Source organism: Amaranthus tricolor, chromosome 1 (genome assembly GCF_026212465.1).
Source record: "Amaranthus tricolor cultivar Red isolate AtriRed21 chromosome 1, ASM2621246v1, whole genome shotgun sequence".
Taxonomy (NCBI): Eukaryota; Viridiplantae; Streptophyta; class Magnoliopsida; order Caryophyllales; family Amaranthaceae; genus Amaranthus; species Amaranthus tricolor.
Genome location: NC_080047.1, coordinates 43721519 through 43746722, shown reverse-complemented (window position 1 = coordinate 43746722; position 25204 = coordinate 43721519). Strand labels below are relative to the sequence as shown.

General features: G+C 35.6%; 2 protein-coding genes across 3 annotated transcripts; one reads left to right on the top strand and one right to left on the bottom strand.

Moving 5' to 3' along the window:
- Positions 1 to 1700: 1700 nt before the first annotated feature.
- On the bottom strand, positions 1701 to 9711 carry LOC130827905 (protein kinase and PP2C-like domain-containing protein). Of its 2 annotated transcripts, XM_057693805.1 has the most exons (12): positions 9488 to 9711; positions 9266 to 9383; positions 8222 to 8388; positions 7343 to 7410; positions 6995 to 7218; positions 6774 to 6825; positions 5546 to 6092; positions 4506 to 4578; positions 4201 to 4420; positions 4014 to 4118; positions 2909 to 3004; positions 1701 to 2276 (listed from the first exon to the last, which is right to left on the bottom strand). In XM_057693805.1, exons 1-12 carry the CDS (start codon positions 9663 to 9665, stop codon positions 2082 to 2084), a joined length of 2043 nt encoding a protein of 680 aa, XP_057549788.1. In that variant the 5' UTR covers positions 9666 to 9711; the 3' UTR covers positions 1701 to 2081. The 2 variants fall into 2 exon arrangements, with proteins under 2 accessions (XP_057549788.1, XP_057549795.1); XM_057693812.1 differs by lacking the exon at positions 9488 to 9711 and having other exon boundaries at positions 8222 to 9158.
- A 1132-nt stretch (positions 9712 to 10843) lies between these two features.
- On the top strand, positions 10844 to 19534 carry LOC130827898 (ribosome biogenesis protein bms1). Its single transcript, XM_057693793.1, has 18 exons — positions 10844 to 11111; positions 11352 to 11498; positions 11602 to 11692; positions 11983 to 12101; positions 12270 to 12460; positions 12535 to 12745; positions 12864 to 13104; positions 13228 to 13577; positions 14117 to 14228; positions 14480 to 14682; positions 14970 to 15290; positions 15665 to 15757; positions 15841 to 16059; positions 16255 to 16494; positions 17033 to 17242; positions 17894 to 18163; positions 18622 to 18825; positions 19059 to 19534. Exons 1-18 carry the CDS (start codon positions 10971 to 10973, stop codon positions 19221 to 19223), a joined length of 3528 nt encoding a protein of 1175 aa, XP_057549776.1. The 5' UTR covers positions 10844 to 10970; the 3' UTR covers positions 19224 to 19534.
- Positions 19535 to 25204: the final 5670 nt, after the last annotated feature.

The window sequence follows — 25204 nt, the reverse complement described above, 5'->3', positions numbered from 1 at the left end:
ATTTTAAAAACATTAATTGAACTTTTTCTTCTTTTAAAGGATACAATTGAACTATTTTTGGACTAATAATAACTTCTAAAATATAAATCACTACTCCTTTCTATTTACTCAATATGTCCCATTTGACTTTTTACTATTTTTAGGTGGGTAAATAGGACCACATGTAAAAGAAACACATGTAGTGTTTTTAAATTTCAATAGGGGTAAAGTGAGGTTAGTAGGTGTATAGGTATGAAAAAGTAAAGTTTAATAAAGATAACTTGGTAAAGTTAACATATCTAAAATAAAAATGAGACATTTAGAATGACTTGACCAAATAAAAAAATGAGACTTTTAGGGTGAATAAGATAGAGTATTACTTATGTGTCCCCCTTTTTGTTATATTGTTTTAGGGTTTATTTGAACTTATTGTCAGCGAAAGTTATTGACTAGCTTGACAAGCTAAAAATATTGATTAGTTTGCTAGTTGTTTATGTCAATTGTTTTGAAGATTTTTGTAAATGTTGATTATTTATTGGTAGTTGTTTATTAAAGAAAAAGTGAGTCAAAAATCCAAAAGCATATGAAAAAGTTACTTTTATGTTCTCACTTAGCTTTTGTACAAGCGTAAAAGTCAAAAATTGGTTTGTTTGACCATTTAAGAGCCAAAAGTCAATTAAAATGACATTTTCTAACCACATCCTTAAGAGAAAATTCATTTCGGTTGGTTATCATTGGAAGAATAAGACAAAATATGAGTGAATGAAAGAAATATTCAAATGAGATGATAAAAATTGAGTTTATGAATGACACTAGAAGAAAGAATGTATGTTCAAATCTATAAATAAACAGAAGTATTGCAAAATTGATAGGGCAATAACAAATAATGTATCAAATTAATAGGACAAAATTATGATTTTAACGTAAGAAAAAATAAATAGTAGAATACTATACATGGTTATGTGAAAGAATATTAATGTAACACATTTAATGGTACAAATTATAATATAATAGATGGGGTAAAATCAAGAGGATGGAGGAAGTATTTGCTGGTTACAAGGGACTTTAAGAGCAAGTCTTGTGAGTTCCATGCTACCATGGGTTCAACACAAACGATCATGCCATCTATCTTTTTTTTATTTGTGAAATTTACTCTCACTTAGCCCCTCTAAGTGTGCTTTCGGTAAATTTTGGTAACCGGCAAAAATTAACAAATGGTTAAATCAACTGACCTATCTTTTAGTGATAAAAAAATCACCCTCACCCGTGTTTAGGTAGAAAACATACTAAGTTAAATTGGATTAAATAAAATTTGTAGTAATTGAGTGAAACTTATTACCTTGGAATTAAAATTATTAATTTTCAAGAAGATTTTACCAAATTATTAAGATGATTTTAATAATGTCATATCGACTTATTTGATATTCAACTTTGAAAATAAAAAAAATTTATAGATTATCTATGTACTATACATCAAAAAACTTTTTCTAAATTTATTTGTTTTATTTTCTATTTTTCTAAGGGCATTATTTGAGTAGACATTTTTTATACTTAATTTCAAGATTTCATATACTTGTTATACGTTGTATTGTATAAAAAGATTAAATCTTTATTTTATGTACGGTACAAATTATGTATGATGAGGATAAAATGGAGAGTAGAAGCTATAAAATAAATTTATATATAGGTGATGATAGGATGATAGAATTAGGAGAACGGAATGATTAAAAAGTTAAATTGTATTCCTTGTGGATAAGCAAATATATAAATACAAATACAATGAATATAACTCAAAAGATACTTGAATACTATTGATACATACAAATTATTGTGTTTGCTATTTCCAAAAGATGCTAAAAGATATACATACTATATAACACTTACACCCTTTGATTGGCAAACTTTATAGGCGTGAAACGCACGCAAACTGCAACCTTACTTTTCGATAACACTCCGGTTACTTTTCGATACAAGCTAGCAGATTGACGGAACTTCAATGTTCTACCAATTCATTCTCATTACAAAAAAAATCTAAATGGATCATCGGGAAATTGCAAAGCTCATCAATGAGGTCAAAAGATAAATAAGAAAGGTATACGGTGTTAATAAATCCTCTCGGCTGTTGTGACTGGACGAAGAAACACCACGATCACAGTTATGTTATCCTTGCTACCGCGCTGTGCGGCTTCTGTCGCCAATCGTTTGGCGCACATACTGGGTTCTTTAACTGTGTCCCTAATTATGCTCACCACCTCTTCATTGCTCATCACATCCCACAAGCCATCACTTGCCATAACCTAATGATTCAACATGTAACCAAGATGTTAAACGAAAGGGAAAGACGGGGCTTTGGTAACTTACTGATGTGTATCCAAGTAAAACACTCCCGCTACTTCATCAGCGGTCTACATGAGCGCATGATGTGACAAGATGAAACTACTTATGGCGTTAAAGCACCAAACTATTCGAATGTCTGAAAGTTTGAGCAATTTAGATTTTAGACGGGGGGTAACATAATTCGCCAGCTAATTCGCCTTTTGAATTCAGGATTCGCTCAAAATTGTTGAAAAAACCCAAAACTGACCATAATTTGATTTTTTCAATTCGTGATTCGTGGGAAGATTAGCGAATCATGTGACTTTATTTTAAACTACTTATGGCCGGCATTAAAGCATCAAATCATTCGAATGTCTGAAAGAGTGATTTTCAGCTGAATTATACACCAAACAAGAGTATAGTATGACAAAGGAGGCTAAGTAATGTACCAGCTTGTAAAGAATTGTGAGAAGATTTTCGTTTTCACCCATTTCATGGTTTGAAAGGGTTCGTTAGTTTCCGACTCGTAAACATTCTCAAGAAATTAACATATAAATCAGAACATTAACGATTAGACAAATTGCTTCAAAACTTGTTAAAGAATAAATCTCACCAGGTACTCATCTTCTGGTGAAAGGGGTGTCTCCAATATTTCAGGTTCTGCAGTAACGACAGGCTTGAGATCATCATCACCAATGGAGCGTGTAACCTTCAAAAAGGGTAAAATTAGCAATAAGTCTAGAATTCAATGTGTACCCCTATTTCTATCTAGATTAACCACTCCAGACGAGGAATTTGAAAAATAAGATGTTATTTACACTAAAGGTTCGTTTGGTTATTGGTATCAAATGGTGCAAATGGTAATGAAAGTTTAATGTAATTTAGTTAAGAAATCTAATTAAAAAGGTTGATGACCATGCTTGATCCAATCTAATCATTTATTTTTCTTCACAAAACTCATTCCCATACAGTACCAACTGGAACGGTAGAATTAAGTGGTAATGGATAAGTGTGAAGTAAAATACATGTTTAAGGATGAGAGCTTCATTACCATGGGAATGATATAACACATTTTATGAAAATTACCACTAAAACGCATTCCCATGGCCTGTAATTGTAAAGGATCTCATCCCTACATTTGCCTCTGCTCCTCTTTTGCTATTCAAAAAAAGGAAATACTATCCTATCCCTTCCCGTACTTTCCCTTCCCTTCCTTTCCCTTTATCCAAACATAGCGTAAGTTCTTTTGGAGGACCGTATAATGCCAACAAAAAGATCCCAGAGAGAGATGCGTGAAAAAAGGGGAAGGGAAGAAGATTTCCCTTCTCAAGTGCTAGTAACCCTCTCTCTCATAGTATAGAAACAAGGCCGCATCGCATTTGCCGCGTTGTAAAGGTTTTCAAAATAAGCAACCTGATATTCCCCGCATTGTAAAGGTGTAAAAAACCGTGTTTTAAGTAGTATCAAGGGATATCTTATGGTTTTGGCTGGTATTTAGGCGTTACGATAACCGCATCACTGTTATGTTACTGTGATCGTGACTGTTATTACACCATGCTTACTTTACCAAATGGGTCATACTACACCAAAGAATTATGTTTGAAACAATTAAACAAATTAAATGGGGAAATCATAAAGGGTAAGAGGGAGTACGCAAAGCATTAACATATTTCCATGTTTTATAATCAAAGGAACCAAGGAAGTGTATATCGTACAACCTGAAGAGCTGCAGGACCAACCCTCCATGTATCCAGTTGCCATGTGACCGCTCCCCCTTCCTTAACTACGCGGTCTCTCTCCTCAAGACAGCTCGCCACATGATCCTGTTGAGTTAAATTCACTTAAATAGAATTTAGGAGCTATTTTTCCAGAGTTTTTTTTATTTATATTTAAAATTTTACTCACCCTGCTTAGAGCAATAGAGTGGCCAGCCTTACACAAAATAGCTCTACAGTCCCCGGCATTTGCAATGTAAAGCCTACTTTTGACGAGAAAAGCAGCTATTGCTGTACAACCCGGGTGCCAATCTTTCTTAATTAATCCCTTGAATTTACGATGGGAATCCAGTGCACTTCTGAATGCATTATCAGTCTCGACAAATGCTTTTATCAGAGATTCAGCAGGGCTGCATTACAACATTTCGTAAATCTAAATGAATAATCAGTACAAACCATAAGTAGCAAACATATCGGGAAAAAAGAAAATATGACCTGATGCCATTGGAATAAAAATGTTGGAGTAATTTTGGTAAAGCTTGAACAGAAAATTCAGCAGCAGCAGCACCTGTACGTGCATAAAAGTCATGCACGCAATGGAAAGTTAGTGCAGTTTTGGTAGGAAATTCTCTTGAAAAGTTTATAATCATGTTTGTTATACAGCAATCATCTCATTTTCTTCATAAAATTAATTCTAATGCATTACCATTTGAACAGGTGGTGTCGGGTGGTAATGGAAATCTGTGAACAATAAAACTTTTTTGTATTCAATGTTTCATTACCATGGGAATGACATGATACAATTCTAGAAAATTTACACTACAAATCATTTATACAATATTTAGTACCAATAACCAAACGCACTGTAAAGAGACTAGAATATAATGTAAACAGGCTCAAAAAGTAGGTTCAAAATTGTTGTTTCTGATTTTGAAAAGAGGGGGAAAAGTTGGTATTATAGGAAATAGTCCTCATAAAATCAGCTTGCATCTGAAAAAGTTGGGAGAATTAAGAAGGGGAATAGGGTGACCAGGCTTAGATGATATTCTTCAAGCATAAGGCAGTATCTTGAGGTGTTCAAAACAAACCCGATGATCCGAAATTTACCCAATCTTGTAACCGAAACCGATTTGACCCGACTTTAAAAATGATTTACAATTATGTGAAATACAATATACACAAAACATTATTTCAAACCGACCCGAAACACCTAACCCGAAATCAACCTGATTACCCGAATGAACAACTCTAGCGGTATCCAAACATTTACGAACATAATAACATAGAAGTTAAACAATAAACCCATCATGAACATGATAACCAACAGAAACAAATGCCATGATTAATACACACTACTTTGTGCTAGCTACAATGCAAACAACTAGACATTTGCAAGATGCAACCTAAACGCTAAAAAGGATGGAAGTTAAGCCTCAAATTAGAATAATGACAAAAGTAGACGTTTGCCAAAGTTGATTTCCATGAAAGATTCATAAATAGACAATATATTTAGATTTTACCCACAAGTTGCTCACCTCGATGTCCATCAAAGACACCAAACAAATAGACATCCTTCAGATCACAAATCCCAGGGATAAGAAAATGAGTGTCTTCCATTGTCTCCCTCTGGCCACATGCTGCAAAGGAACCCCAAGACAGCACGGGCTTGTATGAGGATTCATCATTCAAAAAATCATATGAAGTTGACGTGTTCAAAGCTCCAACAATAGAAATCTCCGACGAGATTTCTGCACCCTGAGTAGACCAGTTAACACTGCCTCCGTATATTTGAGAACTTGGGTTGTTCTCTATAGACAGCTGAGCAGAAATAGTTGGTTCAGGAACTATAATTTTCTTTACTTCCGCATTTTTTACTTCGTCCCGAATTGAAGAAAGTTCAGCAACTATGTCTGTGAAACAAGGCCTATTGTTGGGGTCCTGACCCCAACATTGCTTAATTAATGACAATAAGCGCAAAGGTGCACCTAACTCAGAAACCGCAAGAACGGGCCTCAATCCATCAGACACCACCGCTGCAATGAGTTTCTGCTCGGTGTAGCTCATTTCCAACACAGTATGGGCCTACAAGAAGTCCATACATCACACAAACAATCAATCGAACTGACCACAGAAACTGGCATATGTGTGAAACTAAGAGGCGATGCATGAAAGAATAAAGTTTTTAAAACTCTTAAGCATATTTCAAATACAAGGCTGCATCACATCGCATCGCATTGGCCGCATCGTAAAGGTTTTCAATAAAAAACGAACTAATATTTCCCACGCTGTAACCTGTAAAGGTGTAAAAAAGTCGTATTATGGGCTGTTATGAGGAATATCACATGCTTTTGGCCAATATTAGCTTTATTATAACAACGTCCCTCTCGTTACTGCATTACTGTTTAATTACCACGATCGTGACTATTACCGCATTTTTGCACTATGCTATTATGATTTCCATTTCTACTAAGAATTCAATACTCAATATTTGTTTTTTATCTTCTTTTCCCATCCAAACTTGCAAAGAATGGAACAAACTACTCCGCTCAGTAGTACTAAATAAAACTCTAGTAAGGCAAAATCATTATACTATGAGCTAACATATGAAATCCTATAACATTGATAGAGATACTTCCTTATATCCCATATAATAGTTGACTTTCTAGAGCAAATAACAAAATCTAGAATGTGCAATCAAAGGACAAAAGTTTGTAAAAAATAAAAATTCATGTAACATAACATAGCATAAGTCAAAAGGCTAACCTCAGCTTCTGCACGAAGATTAGTGTATGGAACGATGCCTGTGAGTAGCTCACTGCAGATAATTAGGGTTAAACATTACAGCAACGGAAAAACTATGACAGATACCAATCAAAGTTCGGTATGACAATTGCTTTAATCTTCGTGCAATATATTAATAAACAAATAAAACATAACTATACAGCCACAGCCCATCCATGCAACCAACCATATACCAAACTCACTTGACTGATACAGCAAAACTGTAGACATCTGATTTTTCGGTGTGTATCTCCTTCTTTAAGATTTCAGGAGCCATGTAAATAAGAGTCCCAACCATGTTTTTCTTGTGAAATCCTCCAGTTGGTTTTCCCGATGATTTCCAATTCAGGAAAGAAGACTTTTTAAGATCTTTGATGTACTCCGCCAGGCCAAAATCCGCTAGACAAGGAGAGAAATTTTCTCCTAACTGCATCAAAAAATGGTAGCAGTTGGGAGACCATGGGATTAAGTTAGGAAAATAAAGAGTCCATTCAGTTTGATTTAAAATTGATACCAATATAAGGAATAGTTTTGTAATGACTGATGATTACAAGAATATTTGCCGGTTTGACATCCCTGTGGACAATCCCAAGGTTGTGTAGATACTGCAGAGCCTCCGCTGTGCTGGCAAAACCAGGCATCAGCATTATACAAGAAAAAATTCATTGAATCAACATATAATTGTGTGTGTATGTGTGTGAAGCGTCACGCATGTTTTCATGTGTTTCCATGTATTACTGTATTCCAATCATATTACAAAAATAGGGTTTCGGTTGTGGTAACGATCGCAAAAGAACATTTGTACTCAACACTGATAGTTTCGTGATTGTCTCATCTAATACTTGGTTGCAGTGAGCTCAAAAACCTTACAATGCAGTCGTGATGCAGTGACGCAAGCAATATGTTACACTATGTCTAGGCAGGAAACATCACCTCGATTATTACAAGGTGCTACGTAAGTCCAAAACCCTTAGTCCGTCTAGGGACGGAAACTTTTTATAGGCTTTAGTTTAAAATATAGATAAGAAGATAAGTAGAAACACCCAATACTCTCTACTAGCATTTGGCAAAGAGTTAAAATCTAGTTCTTTGCACTTCAATAGATATGCTTCACTAATAGGCTCATGATGCAAATTTGATCATGTAAAAATCAGTTATTGGCCGGAGACAACATAAAAGTACAGTTGAAATGCCGTGGTGTTGGCATGTCTCCACCATACAAGAGATTTGAAAAATCATGACATGAGTTAGGGACAAACTCATTATTTGACAAGATCAACATAAGTAAAAACTCGCAAGTAAGAACAAAATGAACTAGCCAAACAACAAAACTTGCTAAGGTCAATGGGGATAAATGGCTACAGCATTTAGCAACAAAACAGATGTTTAATGCTAAGTTGTCTTGCACATTGTAGCTTAAGAAGTAGTACCTAGCTGGAGAGCGATGACAAGGGCCTGGTCAATACTCGGGCTCCACTCCTCAGAATGTAGCTTATGAGCAAGATTACCCAACTCGTAGAATTCAAAAAAGAACATGTAATTAGGTGGCTTAGCATGGGCTGCTATCAGCTTCCCAAGTCCCGGATGATCCAATTTGCTTCACATCAAATTATACACAAAACAACTATCAAACTGCAAGGAATTAAATATCAAATGCTACTTCTTTCTAAAATAAATGCACAAGCAAACGAACTACCCCTACTCCACAGCCATCTGCTCTCAAATGTTCTCGTTAGACATGGAACAACGAAAACTCGAAAAGACTTATACACATGCTTCATGGTAACAATGCATATATAAAACAATTCCTAATCAAATTCCAACACCCAAGATAACGAATATAAATAGATAAATACTGTACGTACCCATTAAGCCATTAAGGCTAAGGGTATGAAATATGTTCTATCCAACAGTGAACTTAAACTAAACTAAACCGAATTGACTTGAATTGAACTTAAATAAGTTGAAGAGAACATGTTCAACTCCATTCCAGTACATTCATTTCATTACTCCAATTCCATAACTAGCTCCCGCCAAAGCGGGGTTTTGAGAAATCGAATTTACACAACCTTACTTTTAAACTTGAACAAAAGTGAACTCAAATACATTGAGAATAATTGGCTCAAGAAGGCAAAATGGAAAGTTAAAGTCATTGTTTTCTCGACAACTTTGAAGTTAACAATTAAGTGTTTGAGCACCTAAGAACTTAAAAAAAAAAATTAAAAAAAAAGAAAAAAAAAACTTATTGAGATTATGGGTTGGCCTAAAGGTTGATGATTCTCCCTTGCACCCGTTGTGAGAATTCTCACCACCTGCAGCAAGTATTTATTTCCCCTTCCCTGCCTCTTAGGGATTGTCCAACCTCACCTCCAAATAATTTAAATAAAAAAAAAGACTATTGCTTTAACAATACACCCAAGAACAAAAAAAAAAAAAAAAAAACTTAAACATAAAAGTCAATGAACAAAACAAACCATAAAAACTGCAATTCTTTGTGGAATTTATCAATATCTTCAGAAGTAGACAAGATGGGTTTTTTGATGGCAACTTTTTTGCCATCAAGAATTCCTTCATACACAACACTTTCACTTCCTGGGTTTTGTAAGAAATTAAGAAAAAACAAAAACCCATCATAAAAAATTAATCAAAAATACCAAAAAAAATGTAATTAAAAGTGCAAGTGAGAAAAATAATACCTCGAGCAATAGGGGAGGAAAGTGAGAAAGAAGAAGGGGGAAGATGGAGAGGGATTGTTTGGCTATGACAGCATCCTCTTATGCAAGTGTTCGGCTCTGTTATGTCTAACCCCATTTCTATCTTCTGTAATTGATGTTGGGTGTTGGTGATGGAAGGCAAGCAATGCTCCACGATCATCCGGGATTTAGTAATCGGAATTCAACAAATCATTTTCAAGGTCGTTCATGTGGATTCATGAGATAAATACAAAGAAGGTCATAATAAAAAAAAATACCTAAAATAAACTTATTATAAAAAAATACCTAAAATAAACTTATTATAAAAAAATACGTAAAATAAACTTATTATAAAAATATACCTAAAGTAAACTTATTATAACAGTAAATAAGCTTTGGTAAATTTTAATTCTTAAAATAAGTGTCTCTTTATCCGAATCTAAGATTAGCTATGTTCGCCATTACTAACAACGAATAGAAAAACTAAGCTGAAAACTGCGAACAAAATGTAGACAATGTCATAGCATCTCCCTTTTGTTCGCTATTTAGTAACAGTAAATAAAGAATTTTAACTTTTTTTAATCAATTTCTTTGTTCACTATAGGTAACATCGAACATATTTAACCTCGAGCTCGGACAAAAAGATGCTTTTGGGAAGTAAAATTTTTCAAAGTTTTTTTTTTATTATATTTTTTTTATAATAAGCTTGTTCATTTCAAATTTTCTAACATCAGTTAGAACTTTAATTTTCTTTATTAAGATCGTCTTACTGTGAGACAACTTAATATGGACTGATGCAATTTTAATTTATTAAAAAATTAAAAATTATTATTTTTTCCTATAGGATGACGACCGTTGTCTACCAAATTAAGCCTAGGTTAATTAATTTTTTAAATATAATTAAATAATTACTGTGAGACGGTTTCATACTTGCTGTAAACAAATACCCCAATTTGTAGTAATAAATAAGACAAATTCTTTATTAACTATTTCCTCCGTTCTTTAAAGAAGTTCTCACTTTTTATTTTGGGTGTTTCATTTGTTATTCTCGAATCTTTCCATTTATATCACAAATCTTGGACAAAAATAACCTTATTCATCCATATTTTAATATTGTTTTAGTGCTTTGGTTCCTACATATCTTCCACCAACTTCATTTTAACATTTTTATATTTCTTATGAAAAATATTTTTTTAGCTGTGATCTCCATATTCTCTCCACTAATTTTCTTTTATTATTTTTTTAATATATATAATCACCATTTTTCCTCTATCCATACTATTATTCAATAAAATAATATGTATATTATTTAAAAGACTATTTTTTTAATATTCGTAAATATTCAATGGAACGGGGGGGAGTAAGATTTACAAATTTAACAATTTCACCGGCCTCCTTCCTTCCTTCCCCCAAAAAAACTCTGCAACTGAGCTCCACAATTTATACAGCCGCTAAGGTTTAACGAAAACTAGGGTTTTAGTCATCAATGGCTGCCGGCGAAGAACAGGCAAACAAAGCTCACAGGTCTCGCCAAGCTGGCCCTAAAAAACGAAGCAAAAACAAAAAGAAGAAATCATCCAATGCTTCTGATGACAACAACAAAAACAATCCTGCTCAAAACCCTAAGGTTTTTTCTTGTTTTTCATACTAATCTCAAATTTTTATTTTCTAATTTTTTTTAATAATATTGGTTTATATTCAGAAGATCTGGTTGTAATTGTATGATACAATTTTAGTTTTGTTTTCTTGATTTTTTAGGCGTTTTCTTTGATACCGTTGTTTGGATTATTTCACTTTAATTCAGAAGTTCTGATTGTAATTATATGTATAGGAGTTTAAATTTGTTTTGTTTTGGAAACCTTTTTAGGCTTTTTCTTTCCGTTCAAATGTGAAAGCTAAGCGATTACATTCACGTACTGTGGAGAAAGAGCAGCGTAAACTTCATATTCCGACTATTGATCGTAACGTTGGTGATCCTCCGCCGTTTGTTGTAGTTGTTCATGGTCCTCCACAGGTGCGTTGGAGGTTTTTATTGATTTTGTTTTTGTTTTCTTGGTTTTTGTTGATTGGATGCTTGTTTTATTTTGTTGTTTTTCAATTTGACGTTGTTATTGTAGGTAGGAAAGTCCTTGCTGATTAAATGTCTTGTGAAACATTACACCAAGCACAATTTGCCTGATGTTCGTGGTCCGATTACTATTGTATCAGGTTTTGTTCATCTCTTTTTTAATTTGTTCTGTGGCGTTGTTGTGTTTCAAGATTGTTCTTATCCGATGAAGCCCTTATCTTTGGACAAATGATGTGTTTTCTTTAATGGTTAATAGAGTGAATTATTTTAATGAATCAAAAACATTATCAGTTCTGTTCTTCATTTCTGGATTGTGCAGTGTGTTTCTATTGTTAAGTTTTCCGTTTCTGGGGATTAAGGTGTAATGTGATATACAAATTGTTTGGAAAGAACATGAAAGGGAGTAATATAAGTTGCCTTATTTTTGTAGGTAAACAAAGGCGTCTTCAGTTTGTGGAGTGCCCAAATGAAATTAATGCAATGATTGATTGTGCGAAGTTTGCTGACTTGGCTCTACTTCTAATTGATGGAAGTTATGGTTTTGAAATGGTGATTTCCTTTTCCTTCTTTGTATCATGGATGAATTGTGTTAGAGGCAAATATTCATTGTTCTTTGGTATGCAATTTGTAGGTATTTGTTCTAACATTGTAGGATATCCAATGCTTAATTTATTCTTAGATTGTTAGTATCTGACACTTAGACATTTTTATTTGCAGGAAACTTTTGAGTTTTTGAATGCTATGCAAGTTCATGGATTTCCAAAAGTTATGGGCGTCCTTACCCACCTAGATAAGTTCAAGGATGTCAAAAAATTGAGAAAGACAAAGCAGCGTCTCAAACATCGTTTTTGGACTGAAATATATGATGGTGCCAAACTATTTTATTTATCTGGTCTCATTTATGGAAAGTAAGTGCCTTTCGTTTCCCTTTAAAGTGTTTTTTTTGAAGGATTTCTTCTCAAATCATTTTTATGAAACACAGGTACCATAAACGTGAAATTCATAATCTTGCCAAATTTATCTCGGTTATGAAATTTCATCCATTATCTTGGCGAACTGCTCATCCTTATGTGTTAGCAGATCGTTTTGAAGATGTCACTCCACCCGAGAAAGTTCAGTTGAACAAAAAATGTGACAGGAATGTCACGATATATGGATATTTGCGTGGTTGTAATTTAAAGAAGGGTACTAAAGTAGGTGACTTTTATTGCTTGAATTAATTATCTTCTTTGTAGCATGTCAAAACAAATTAGTGATTTATTCTTTACCACCTAAAATAAATTTACAAATTTACTTCATTGTGTTCTTTAGGTTCATATTGCTGGTGTTGGTGATTATAGCTTGGCCAGTATTACAAGTTTGGCTGATCCATGTCCTTTACCTTCAGCTGCTAAAAAGAAAGGATTGCGTGAAAAGGAAAAATTATTTTATGGTCCAATGTCTGGTGTTGGTGATCTCCTTTATGACAAAGATGCTGTATATATAAATATAAATGATCATTTAGTTCAATTCTCTAAAGGAGCGGATGAAAATGGCAGCACTGCACGTAAAGGTTGTCTTAGTTATTAATATCATACCTTTTCTTAATAACCTATTATTTATTGTTGTGTTCTTTTTTCTTTAGCCTAACTGTTGTATCTTCTGATGTATTTTTGCATTCTCTTTGTTTAAATAGGAAAACATGATGTTGGTGTGGATTTGGTAAAACAACTTCAAGAAGTCAAGTATTCAATTGATGAACAGTTGCAGAAAAGCTTTATCAATCTTTTCAGTCAGAAAAAACAACACGAAGCTAACGAACGATTTCTTGAAGATGGTGAAACTGCTGGATCTGAAAAAGAAAGTGACGATGCTGATGTGAATAGTTCAGAATCATCAGATGATACAGATGCTGAAGCAGATGACACTCTGGTGAGTCAAGGAGATGATTCTGGACAACAGGATTTGAAAAACACTTTTAAGGAACAGGTCGAGTTCAGTGATGGTAGGATCAGAAGGAAAGCAATATTTGGGAATCATGATATGGTAAGTAGACTCCAGAACAAAGGACCGTTGTAGTCATTATTTTCTCGTGCCAGGCTGCAAGCCGTATTACCCCCTTATAATTCCCTCTAAACTGAGTTCTCTGGTAAGCGCCCCCCCCCCCAATGAAATGTACAACCCAGTCAAATTATAAGGTCTCCAGTACTTGTCAATACACTCTGGTGGTTTGTATGTCTTAGCGGATGAATTGTAGATGGCTAGATGTTGGCATGATCGGGAAGATTACTTCGATCACAAATCAACCTCTTAAATGTTTTTTTATTTGGTGATTTGTTACTCCAAAGAAATTTATGTCACTCATGCATATGTTGCAAAGGATTTATGGTTCACTTTACTGTCTAACAAAGCTGCCCTTTGACACTAATTCAAGATTCTATGCTCTTTTTTTTTTTTATTTTTTTTAAATTTTTTTTTTATGCTTGCCTTTTAGAATGTGCTGTTTATGCTTAGAGGTCATTGTTTCTAAGGAGCTAGTTAGTACATTTATTTAGAGTTTCATTTTTCTTGAAATTTGACTGCAGGATGAAGATGATGACGAAGGTGATAGCGATGGGGAGGAGGATGATCAAGACCATGAACCAGCTTCTGGTGCAGATTTTTCTACAGATGATGGGCCTGATGAAGATACGGAAAGTACCATCTCTTCCCTCTCTTCCCTCACTGCACATTATACATAATAGAATGTTATCACATCATTGTTTTCCTATATTCCTTTGTTTTGTGTGTAAGACAATTATTTTTAATAGCTATCAATTTCGTGTGATCCCCCAAGGCATGAGATGATACATTCATTATCTATTATCTATTAATTTAATTTTTATAAGGTAAATTTATACTTGGATGATGGATCTATCTTTACTAACACTTACCTTTCAATATGCTAGTGGAAGAAGACATGGGAAATTCTTCCAAATGGAGGGAATCATTGTTGAGTCGAACAATGTCCAAACAAACTACAAATCTCATGCAACTTGTGTATGGAAAATCCTCTGCTAACCTGGCATCTGATATTAGTGAACTGCAAGGAAGCAGTGATGATGATAGTGAAGACGATGAATTCTTCAAACCAAAGGGAGAGGGAGCCAAGGTTTGTCATTGAGTTTTTAAAAGTATAAATTTCCATTTTCCTTTCATAGTCTGATATAATTTTCATAAGGTTGTAAGTCTGATTGTCTATATTATTTACTTTAAACTAGCAATGAGAGTATGAGACAAGTGGAGTACTTTATTAAATTTGTGATTAACTTCGATCTTGTGCTGTTGGTCTTATGAACACTAATGCTACTTAATGAAGTACTTCCTTATAATGAAAACATTAAAAATTGATGATTTTCAGATTCCTGAATTTTCTTTTATGTTTTCTTTTGGAAATAGAGGCTGAATGATAGTCTTGGTGCTGATGATGTCAATGCTGATGATTGTTCAAAATTCGTCAGCAATTTGAGTTTCAAGAATTGGAAAGATGATACTGTTGTACAAAGCATTCGAGACCGTTTTGTCACTGGTGATTGGTCAAAAGCTGCCCAAAGAGCTAAGGCCCCTGAGGCTGGTGGCAATGATGATGATGTGTACGGTGATTTTGAAGATATAGAAATGGGCGAAGAGGACAGTGGGACGCAGAAAGAAGATGATGCAACAATCAACGAACGCAAGTTTAAAAAGCTTGCTCTTCGTGCAAAGTTTGATGCTCAATATCCTTTTCCAATTTGCAATGTTGTTTTCACTTACTCCCTACTCTCCGGTTCACACAATTCATATACACAATTCCTTGGGGGGGACATAAAAAGAGTTTTTAATCATCCACTCTTACCACTTATTAGAATTATATGTTTATATTAAATTTAAATTATGTGTAATTAAGCTGACACAATTCATATACATAATTCATATACGTGATGTCTAGCATGTTTTGAAGCTTTGATGGGTAATTTCTACTTTTATATTTCATTTTCTTTGGCATCCAAATCCCAAATTGATCACTTCACCTTTGGTTTTGTGTTTGGTCTATAATGAGGCATACCGGCCATGATCCAATTCATGAATGCTAACCTTAATTTGAATTTACATATGATGGATCTGAATTACCTGATGAAGATATCAATGAGGAAGATGGGGCTAAAGGTGATCGTAGCAAGGCAAATGAGAGTGGGTTTTATGAGAAGGTGAATATGATGGTCTTCTATTGTATTGATTTTTGAGTTTGTGCAGCTATTTGTTCATTCTAATGTCCATTTTATGTATGCAGTTGAAAGAGGAAGTAGAACTTCAAAAGCAAAGGAATATAGCTGAGCTCAATGATCTAGATGAAGATACAAGAATAGAGATCGAGGGTTTTAGAACAGGGACTTATGTCAGATTGGAAATCCAAGCTGTACCATGTGAGATGGTCGAGTATTTTGATCCAAGTCGCCCTATACTTGTTGGAGGCATTAGCCTTATGGAAGAGAATGAAGGATACATGCAGGTTTGTACACACTACCTGTACTCTGACTTGTCATCTTTGTTGTACTACAATTATATAATCTTCGGTGCTTTAAGTTTTATTACCCATCTCCGTGATTCACTAAACTTCAGCGTAAACATCTTTGGTTCTCTTGTCTTTATTCTTCTGTTGTGTTTCCTGAACCTGCATCACTATGGGTTTTACTATCTTTTGCAGGTCAGGTTAAAGCGACATAGATGGCACAAAAAAGTTCTAAAAACTAGGGATCCTATAATTGTATCTATAGGATGGAGGCGTTATCAGACAATACCTGTTTATGCAATTGAGGACCGCGATAGTCGGGTTCGTATGCTGAAGTATACTCCTGAGCACATGCATTGTCTTGCAATGTTTTATGGCCCTCTTGCACCCCCGAACACAGGAGTTGTTGCTATACAGAACCTATCTAACAATCAGGTTAAACTCTTTGCTTTTTTTTTTTTGAATCTTATTTTGTGTTTATCATTACATTTTTCATGATATCTAGTAAGGGTGGAGTATGGGACTTTGGAGGTGACATTAATTTTCTTTTCATGGTTTTGGGATTAGGCCATAAAGGCTTAGGCATTTTTATTATTGTAGTATTATCACATAGTATATTGCTTGAACTGAACATTTGGTATTGGGTGTTGGTTTTGCATCTCATTATTTGGTCTGTTTTGGTTGGGATCTATAATAAGATCTTGCATCTTTTTTTCATGACAAATTATGAAAAACCTGCAAGTACTTGTACCTCTATATATCCGATGTCTAAATTTGCGTCAAGTCTGATATATTTTGTTCGATGTCTAAATATTTGCATGAAGTCGGTTAGATGCGCACATGAAGATTCCTTGGGGGCATCGATAGACATACATCCATGCATGTCTTACCGATAAACTTTGTATCCGACATAGTATTTGTTATTAGACTAGCTAGATAATGCTGAATATCTTTGCTGTGCAATATTTCTCAGGCATCATTTAGAATTACAGCAACTGCTGTTGTACTAGAGTTCAACCATGCAGTCCAGATAAAGAAGAAAATTAAATTTACTGGTCAACCTTGCAAGATATACAAGAAAACAGCATATATTAAGGATATGTTTACTTCAGATCTTGAAATAGCAAAATATGAAGGTGTAACTGTTCGTACTGTTAGTGGAATTCGTGGACAAGTGAAGAAGGTAAGGAGTGAAGGATTTTTTTTGAAAATATTGCTTTAAATATTACCCACTTATTTTTAATATATATATATATATATATATATATATATATATATATATATATATTGAGTTTTCTTTCTTGCGCTTAATTTATTTTACTTTTTATTTAAAGTAGATGACATTTTTCTACTGTTCTTTTGGAGACTTAGTGAGTTAATCTGTTATACAAGTATAAATAAGCTATCTGGAAAGTTTGATTGGTTAATGAGGAAAACCTGCAAAAATGAAATGCATTTTGTGCATCTTTTGCTTTATCTTAACGGTATCTCTTTGAGTTTATCCTAAATCAACGAAATGCGGCAAACTCAGTGATGGATGGAGTATTTATTAAGGCACGAGATTTGTTGTGGAATAAAGTGTGGATTTCTTGTTCCTTATATGTTGGTTGTTGCACTTTCTACTTCCTTTCGTTTTGGAAGGACACCTGTCCTTTGACTTTGCTCTGTTTAATCTTGAATAAATTCCGTACCTAGAATTCTATTTTTCTTTGCTTTCATTAACCATCCCCCAATAATTCTAATTTCCAAAAAAAATAAATGTGAAGTTATTTTTGCTACAAGTTTCGTGTTTGAAAATATGTAATTTTAGTATGGGTGGCATATGATTTGACAGGCTGCAAAGGAAATGCTTGGCAATAAATCAAACAAACATGACATTCCATCAAAGGGAGGGATTGCAAGATGCACATTTGAGGACAAGATCCTTATGAGTGATGTTGTGTTCTTCACAACATGGGCTACTGTGGATGTTCCAAAATTTTTCAATCCATTGACAACAGCCTTGCAACCTCGTGACCTAACATGGCAAGGAATGAAAACTGTCGCTGAATTGAGGAGAGAACAGAATCTTCCGGTTCCTGTTAACAAGGATTCATTGTACAAGGTAATGTAACTCTCAGGATTTCAGTTTCCTACTTTAATTCTGCTTCGAGCTTTAAAGGGGTGTTTGGTAAATGGCTTTTTGCTTTAGCTTTTTGGTTGTTTTTTGGGCTTTTGGTTAGTCAAACAACCAAAAAAAATGTTTGGTAAATGGCTTTTAAGCCAAGTTAAATAAAAAGCTATCCCAATTAGCTTTTTTGGTTGACTTTTGGCTTATTAACCCACTTTTTCACTAATAGGCAGCCAAATTTACCAAACATCTTCATGAATAGCTGGCTTTTTCATCTAGCTTAAAAGCCAACTGAATCAGCCAACATTTCCGGCTGGTCAAATAAGCCAACTAAAAAAGCAACAGCCAACAACCAATGCCAAACACCCTCTAAGATATTGTCGTACAAGTTGCATGCTTTTATGTGTGTATTTAAAAGAAGGTTCTTATTTTGCTTTGTACTTGCTTCATAGCCAATTGAGAGAAAACCAAGAAAATTTAACCCATTGGTCATCCCCAAGTCACTGCAACAAGCACTCCCATTTGCTTCAAAGCCCAAAGATATTCCTAAGAGAAGGCGTGGACTTCTTGAAGAAAGGAGAGCTGTTGTTGCTGAACCTCATGAGAGGAGAACCCAGAAGCTAATTCAGCATCTTCAGCTTATTCGGCATAATAAGGTATGCTTTGCTTAGACGGCCATATAGGCTGTATGTAATTTGTGTTACAGTTTTGCATGATTTTTGAACTGACGTAAATCTGAAGCTCGTTGATGAGGCTCGAGTGTTTACATTATAAAGCTGTGGCCATTTGTTCTTATTCTTCTCGCATAATGAACCAAGGAAAAATCTGAATAATGCCTTGATTTGCTTGATCTTTTATGTGAGATTTCTGGATGTATCTTGCTTTGCAGGAGAAGAAGCGAAAACAGAAAGAGGAAGAAAAGAGGAAGGCATATACAGCTCAAAAGGCAAAAGAAGAGCTGGTGTCAAGAAAACGGCAGAGGGAAGAACGCCGGGAAAGATATCGTTTGCAGGAAAAACAAAAGAAGAGGATGCGAAGTACGGCAGAAGACTGAGTTAACACAAGTGAGTTTAGCATAAACATTTGTGTTGACAAATGTCGGTCATTTTTACTCGTCATACCGAAAAATTATACCTTGTGTTGTAGTCTCTAGGGATTATGGGGATTGTTGTTTTCTAGGACAAATAGAGAAATTTTGTTTTTATTTCCTGTATGTAAGTAGCAAGTTAAATATAGGGCAATTTTGCAATAGTCATCTGTTTTGTGAATTAGAATGTTCATTTTATTTGAAGCATGCACGAATGACTACTAAACTTGTAAAATTTCGCATTTTAACACAATAGTGAAGTAAACTTATCGGGCTTAGATTGAGTATGAGTAGCTTATGAGTCGACTAGGTTTATTAGGCCTAGCTACCAGCAATTTCTTTGAATTTAACTAATGTTCGCGTTCATAGCATATGCCGTTTTGGCTTCGAGCATTATACAATTGTATTTTGTAAGAGAATGATGATTAAATACATCAAAATAATGTACCATACGAATTTTGATCTTAATCTTTGGGTATTTATGACTGACATTATTGTTAATTTAAAGAGATTAAGAAAGTTATTATGTGATATTGCAATCAAAGTTGATAATGATGTCAATGGTTGGTGTTGATTGACAAAGAAAATGAATGAAAAATTAAGATAAATATGTTGAGTGAATGGTGAAGCTTTTGATTGACCCAATTCTTAAATTTCACCACATTTTTATTTTATCGTCACCTCCAAATGAAATTATGAATTTGCCCCTGTATTTTCAAAAAATTACGATTTTGCCACTGAACCTAAAATTTCCTATATATATCACAATCTCACTAAAAATTTTCTTATCACACTTAACAAACAAACTTATAAAAGCAAATTTTTGGAGCAAAAACTAAGAAGTTCAATCTGCAAACAATTAATTGAGGTAATTTTTCTTATCATTTGAAAATTAAAAAAAAAATTAAACGAGTCGCACAGATCTGGGCGACTAGACCCCGGTTCAGTCGCAGAAAAAACCGCGGCTAGACCCCGGTTCAGTCGCACAAAATAGTGCGACTGAACCGGGGTCCAGCCGTGGTTTTTTTTGCGACTAAACCGGGGTCTGGTCGCCAGATTTGTGCGATTCAATTTTTCTTTTTTTTTTCCGTTTTTTTATGAATAATAATTATTATTTTTAATTATATTATTATTATTATTATTATTATTATTATTATTATTATTATTATTATTATTATTATTGTTGTTGTTATTGTTGTTGTGATTGTTATTGTTTTTATTATTAAATTTTTATTTTTGTTTTAATTATTAATTTGTTATTTTAAATATGTTTGTTATAATTATTATTATTAACTTTTTTATATTCTTTTGAATATCATTTTTATTATTATTGTTGGTGATGTTGTTGTTATTGTTATTGTTAATGTTATTAAATTTTCCTTTGACTTTATTTTTATTTATTGTTTTTGTTATTAGTGTTATAATTATTGTTGTTGTTTGTGTTATTATTGTTATGATTATTATTAATGTTATTTTTTTTGTTAATATTGTTATTATTATTATGATTATTGTGAATTTAGAAAATTAATTACAATAATATTATTAATAATCCTAATAATAAATATGTTGTAACATTATGTTTGTTGGTAATTGATTGGGTAAATTATGTTGTTGCTAATTAATTATTGTTTTTTTTCATGTGGTTAATTTAACGTAATGTTTGATTATGTTCATTTATTATTAATATTTACTTAAATTATCAAAAATTGTAGTAAATGGCCGGTAATTAAGGAAGAGGAAAGGGTTTTTTTAGAAACTTGTTGAGCGGTAATAGTTCTAGGCCTACCTTACTCAGAGGGGACCTGCATGAGAGAGGGGTAACGGGTTCAGCTAGGAGGGCTAGGCAAGAAGAGGCTGCCAGACACAGTATTGCCCAACGGTCGAGTGCGCTGGACCTAGTGCAAACCCTTCTTGAGGACTATAGGCCTACCTTACTCAGAGGGGACCTGCATGAGAGGGGGGTAACGGGTTCAGCTAGGAGGGCTAGGCAGGAAGAGGCTGCCAGACACAGTATTGCCCAACGGTCGTGTGCGCTGGACCAGGCTAGTAGCATCCAGAGTAGTTGCGGGGTTTCAAGTGATGATGATAATGTTGCTGATGATGTTGAATACGAAGCTCCTGATTTTCGCCCAGTGGACTGGACTATTGTCCGGGGGCACGATGGGAGATTCGCACGTGGCGGTCCTAGTTCTTCAGCCGCCTCTGAGCGCGTTGGACGTAGTTTCGTTGATAATGAGTCGGCCCGAGAGAGCAGGCGCTCACAGTCCGCTGGCACGGACTGGTTAGTCACATCGCCCTAGCCCGGGGGCCGACAGATACCTGATTGATCTCTAGCTATGGCGGGCACATAGCTAAACTTATTTTCGACGGCTCCGAGCGTACACCTCCGGTTCTGGAATGTCGTAGTAGGAAGAGGCTGTTGGAGGACTGAGGGATATAACCGATGTGCTGTATGATGTTCTACCTGCTACTCCCCTCGGCCGACTACCGTACATTATGCACCAGCACATCGACTGTGCTTTGATTTCGGCGTTCGTGGAGAGGTGGCAGCCGGACACTAACACCTTCCACATGCCATTGGGGGAAATGACTATTATGTTACACGACGTGCAACGCATACTGGGCATTGCTATTGAAGACTCTCTGCCATGCAGCGGAGTGGCATGTCGGTATCACCAATATTTTCGGGGAGCCTATGTCTGAGCTACGGCGTAGGGGTACGTTCACCAGCGGCTGCGTGAACGTTGTTGAACTGATGCAGCTATGTCATAGGTCCCAGGCCATTGATACCCAGTCGACAGCCTACTACATGGCTATCGTCGGCTCTACCTTGCTGGTTGATAAGACCAGGACTGGCATGTGACCTCGCGCGATATTTTCCGTGAACGCCGATCAGGATGATATCGCCTGGGGTGCGGTGACGTTGGCCTACTTGTATCGGCAGTTCGGAATGGCATCTAGGGCTGGCTGCAAGACCATTGCGGGTTGTCTAACATTGCTGCAGACATGGATATATGAGTACTTTCCCGCTTTTCGCCCTGATCCTCGCCGAGCAGACGAACCAAACAAGACTAGGGCGGAGATGTGGTCGACGAAAAAACCATGTCGTGAGGTGGACAGGCTGAGGGAGTGTCGTAGCATACTTGACTCCATGACGGAGACTCAGGTATTGTGCATCACATCACACTTTGTTATGCATGTTTTTTTAATTTTACATTCTTTTTATTTGTTAACTTGGCCTGTATCCAGGTGGAATGAACTCCGTACATGACTGATTCTAGGGCGTTGCTCAATGAGCACCCACGCACCACCTTCATCGGGGGCATCACTTGCTTTTATATCGTGGAGGTGTATTTGCCGGAGCGGGCAGTACGATAGGTCGACTTCGTGCAGGCTATTCCCCCCTCTTATGCGACCGGCACACGGTACCTACTCCGTGACATTTGCTTCTTCAGATGCGTTCTTAGAGGCATGGAGTAGGTTCCCCTTTAGTGCCCATATTGGTGAGCATGCACTTCGTCGGGCATGTGTTCCATCAGAGGTTGAACCTAGTTACGTTGACTGGTTCAGCGTGTGCTCGCACCCCTTCGTGGTCCCCGGCGAAGGACCGACTGCCGGTCCTCGTTGAACGGAGAGCAGTTCTGAATATGTGAGTGTTTTAAATTTATTTGTTTTGTGTTATGTCTTTGTGTTATTTGGATGTCGTTTTATATGTTGTTAACGCCGTTTTTGCTTTTCTTTTTTTTTTTTTTTCCAGTTTCTGAATGAATGGCCAAGTTGATTTGCTCCATTGGCAAGATTACCTCCTGTCACGGAAATTAACCCGCGGCAACGACATGCCTTAGATGTATACCTTAATGATTGTAAAGATTTATTTGCCGAACGACAAGCATTTAAGGGGCAGGACCCTTCATACTCTGTATTAAACTTAATTTACATTCATCGATGCGTTTATTGATTTTACGTCAACGCTTTTTACATTAAATTTAATTCATGTTTACATCAATGCTTTTATTCATTTGAATTGTTACTATACTCAAAGAATTTAATCTACATTTGCTATAGTTTCTATAATACAACTGAATAATTTCTATAATTTGCTATACACAAAGAATTTGATATACATTTTTATAACACAACTGAATAATGATTTGTACAACACGTTAAACTACGGACTATCTAAATTTACAGCATTGTCAGCGTTGTTATTACGTAGTGGGGGTCGTGGCTCGCATAGATTATTCCAGAGCATAATCCTAGTACTGAAATGTGTTTCAATATGTTTGCAAAAATTGTCAACTGCTTCTCTCCAACGTTGATGGACGGGCGGGAGTGGGGATGAATCGTCGTTCATTCATAGTTGAACAAAATGATTTCCATTCACCCAACATATATGTATAACTTTATGTACACTATGCACGCCCGGCGCTTTCCTTAAAGGAAGAACCAAACAGTTGTACAACGGGTTACTGCTAACAGAACCATAATAAGCAATGCCAATGTTAAGAAACGTTGCTGCAGAGTACAATGCCATCGATGCATCCATCCAGTGAATATAAGGAGCAGGTCCGTTGCCGTGTGAACCTATTCTGAATATTGCATCGTCTAACGACTCCTGGGATAGATACAAACGTAGGTATTGATCTCTGTTAATTTGCATTTCCATACACATAGGACATCTTAAAAGAGGTCATGCTTCCTCGCCTCCCAACTATGTGGCGGCAATAGCTCTAAATCCACAGTTACTATCACCTAACACATCAATCCAGTCGAACAAGTAAGGAGAAAGAATGAACGAGATGTTATTAGGCCATGAAAACTGTGAAAAATCACGACCTCCTGGATCATCTGCAATAATTGAAAATAAGGTTAATAAGATTAAGCTGTAACAAAGTAATGTAAATAACGGAAAAGAAAGTCATGTACTATATAAGTTGAAACTAAAGTTAATTCCAACTGAAGATTGCGTTTCTCGACCACTAGATCTGCCACTAGATCTCCCACGAGATGAAGATCTAGACCCTTGACCGCGAGAAGAAGATCTGTTATATTCAAATGCACTCTTTTTCCTTCTCATGGTTTTGCTTGTGCTCGTTCTTCCCTTTCTCGGTGGACTTGCGTAAGGCTCAGGTATTTCGGCTCCATCTGGGTGTAGTTCATATTCAAGTACCTGAGACATTCGGCGTACAACTGCGGGATCAGATTGTAGAACTTCGTCGACCAGAGATTGAAAGTACTCTTTGTCATTGGCGTTCGCGTATCGTACTCCTTCGTTGGTCTCGTCTCCGACCTCTGTGTACCTCAAAGTACTCCAGAATTGATGAATGTCTTCCACATACAAAGTACCATTGTGAACCGATGGACATATGTAAATAACATGCACACGGCAATCCATGGGTGTGTTGAAGTACACAACCGCATTTGTTAAATACAAAATCACCCAGTTCCAACATACAGTTATACTGAAGTTGGAGTTGCTCCAAGGCATAGATAGATACGTGGTGATATAAAGGTCTAAAGAAATGTTGTCGCATCAACCTTGCTACAGAATTCATGGATTCCTGTAGCGCTTGTCGAATCCTAGCTTGCTGATTTGTAATCTGTGCGTGTGCCCTTTTAAAAAGTGTATCGAATGAGCTATTACAGCTACCAAGGTAATACTTGAAAGACGAGTGTTGGCTTTCAACTCTGCTGGTAGTCTAGTTACCCATGTGCAAACAATCATTCGTCCACGCACGCACAAATTTCTCTCTAAGTGGAATCCATGTTCCAGCCAGATACCGAACGACCTTTTTGTTCCTAACCGACCACGTAGTTACGATCGCTTGCCATCTCTGTTCAAATTCCCCGATTGTAGAACTTTCAACCAAGGGGTTCCATCTACACTGCCTAAATATTTGCCCTTGTTGATTTTTTTTCCAGCCACACAACTTGTCCACCATATTCTC

What these genes read in the sequence shown, in the direction of transcription:
- LOC130827905 (XM_057693805.1), bottom strand. Translation starts at nt 9,665, where the DNA reads ATGATCGTGGAGCATTGCTTGCCTTCCATCACCAACACCCAACATCAA. An exon ending in TTCCTCCCCTATTGCTCGAG is followed by an intron (nt 9,384 to 9,487) that starts GTATTATTTTTC and finishes TACAAAACCCAG; the next exon opens with GAAGTGAAAGTGTTGTGTAT. An exon ending in AGTTTTGCTGTATCAGTCAA is followed by an intron (nt 6,826 to 6,994) that starts GTGAGTTTGGTA and finishes AATTATCTGCAG; the next exon opens with TGAGCTACTCACAGGCATCG.
- LOC130827898 (XM_057693793.1), top strand. Translation starts at nt 10,971, where the DNA reads ATGGCTGCCGGCGAAGAACAGGCAAACAAAGCTCACAGGTCTCGCCAA. An exon ending in GAAGTTATGGTTTTGAAATG is followed by an intron (nt 12,102 to 12,269) that starts GTGATTTCCTTT and finishes TTTTATTTGCAG; the next exon opens with GAAACTTTTGAGTTTTTGAA. An exon ending in GCCTGATGAAGATACGGAAA is followed by an intron (nt 14,229 to 14,479) that starts GTACCATCTCTT and finishes TCAATATGCTAG; the next exon opens with TGGAAGAAGACATGGGAAAT.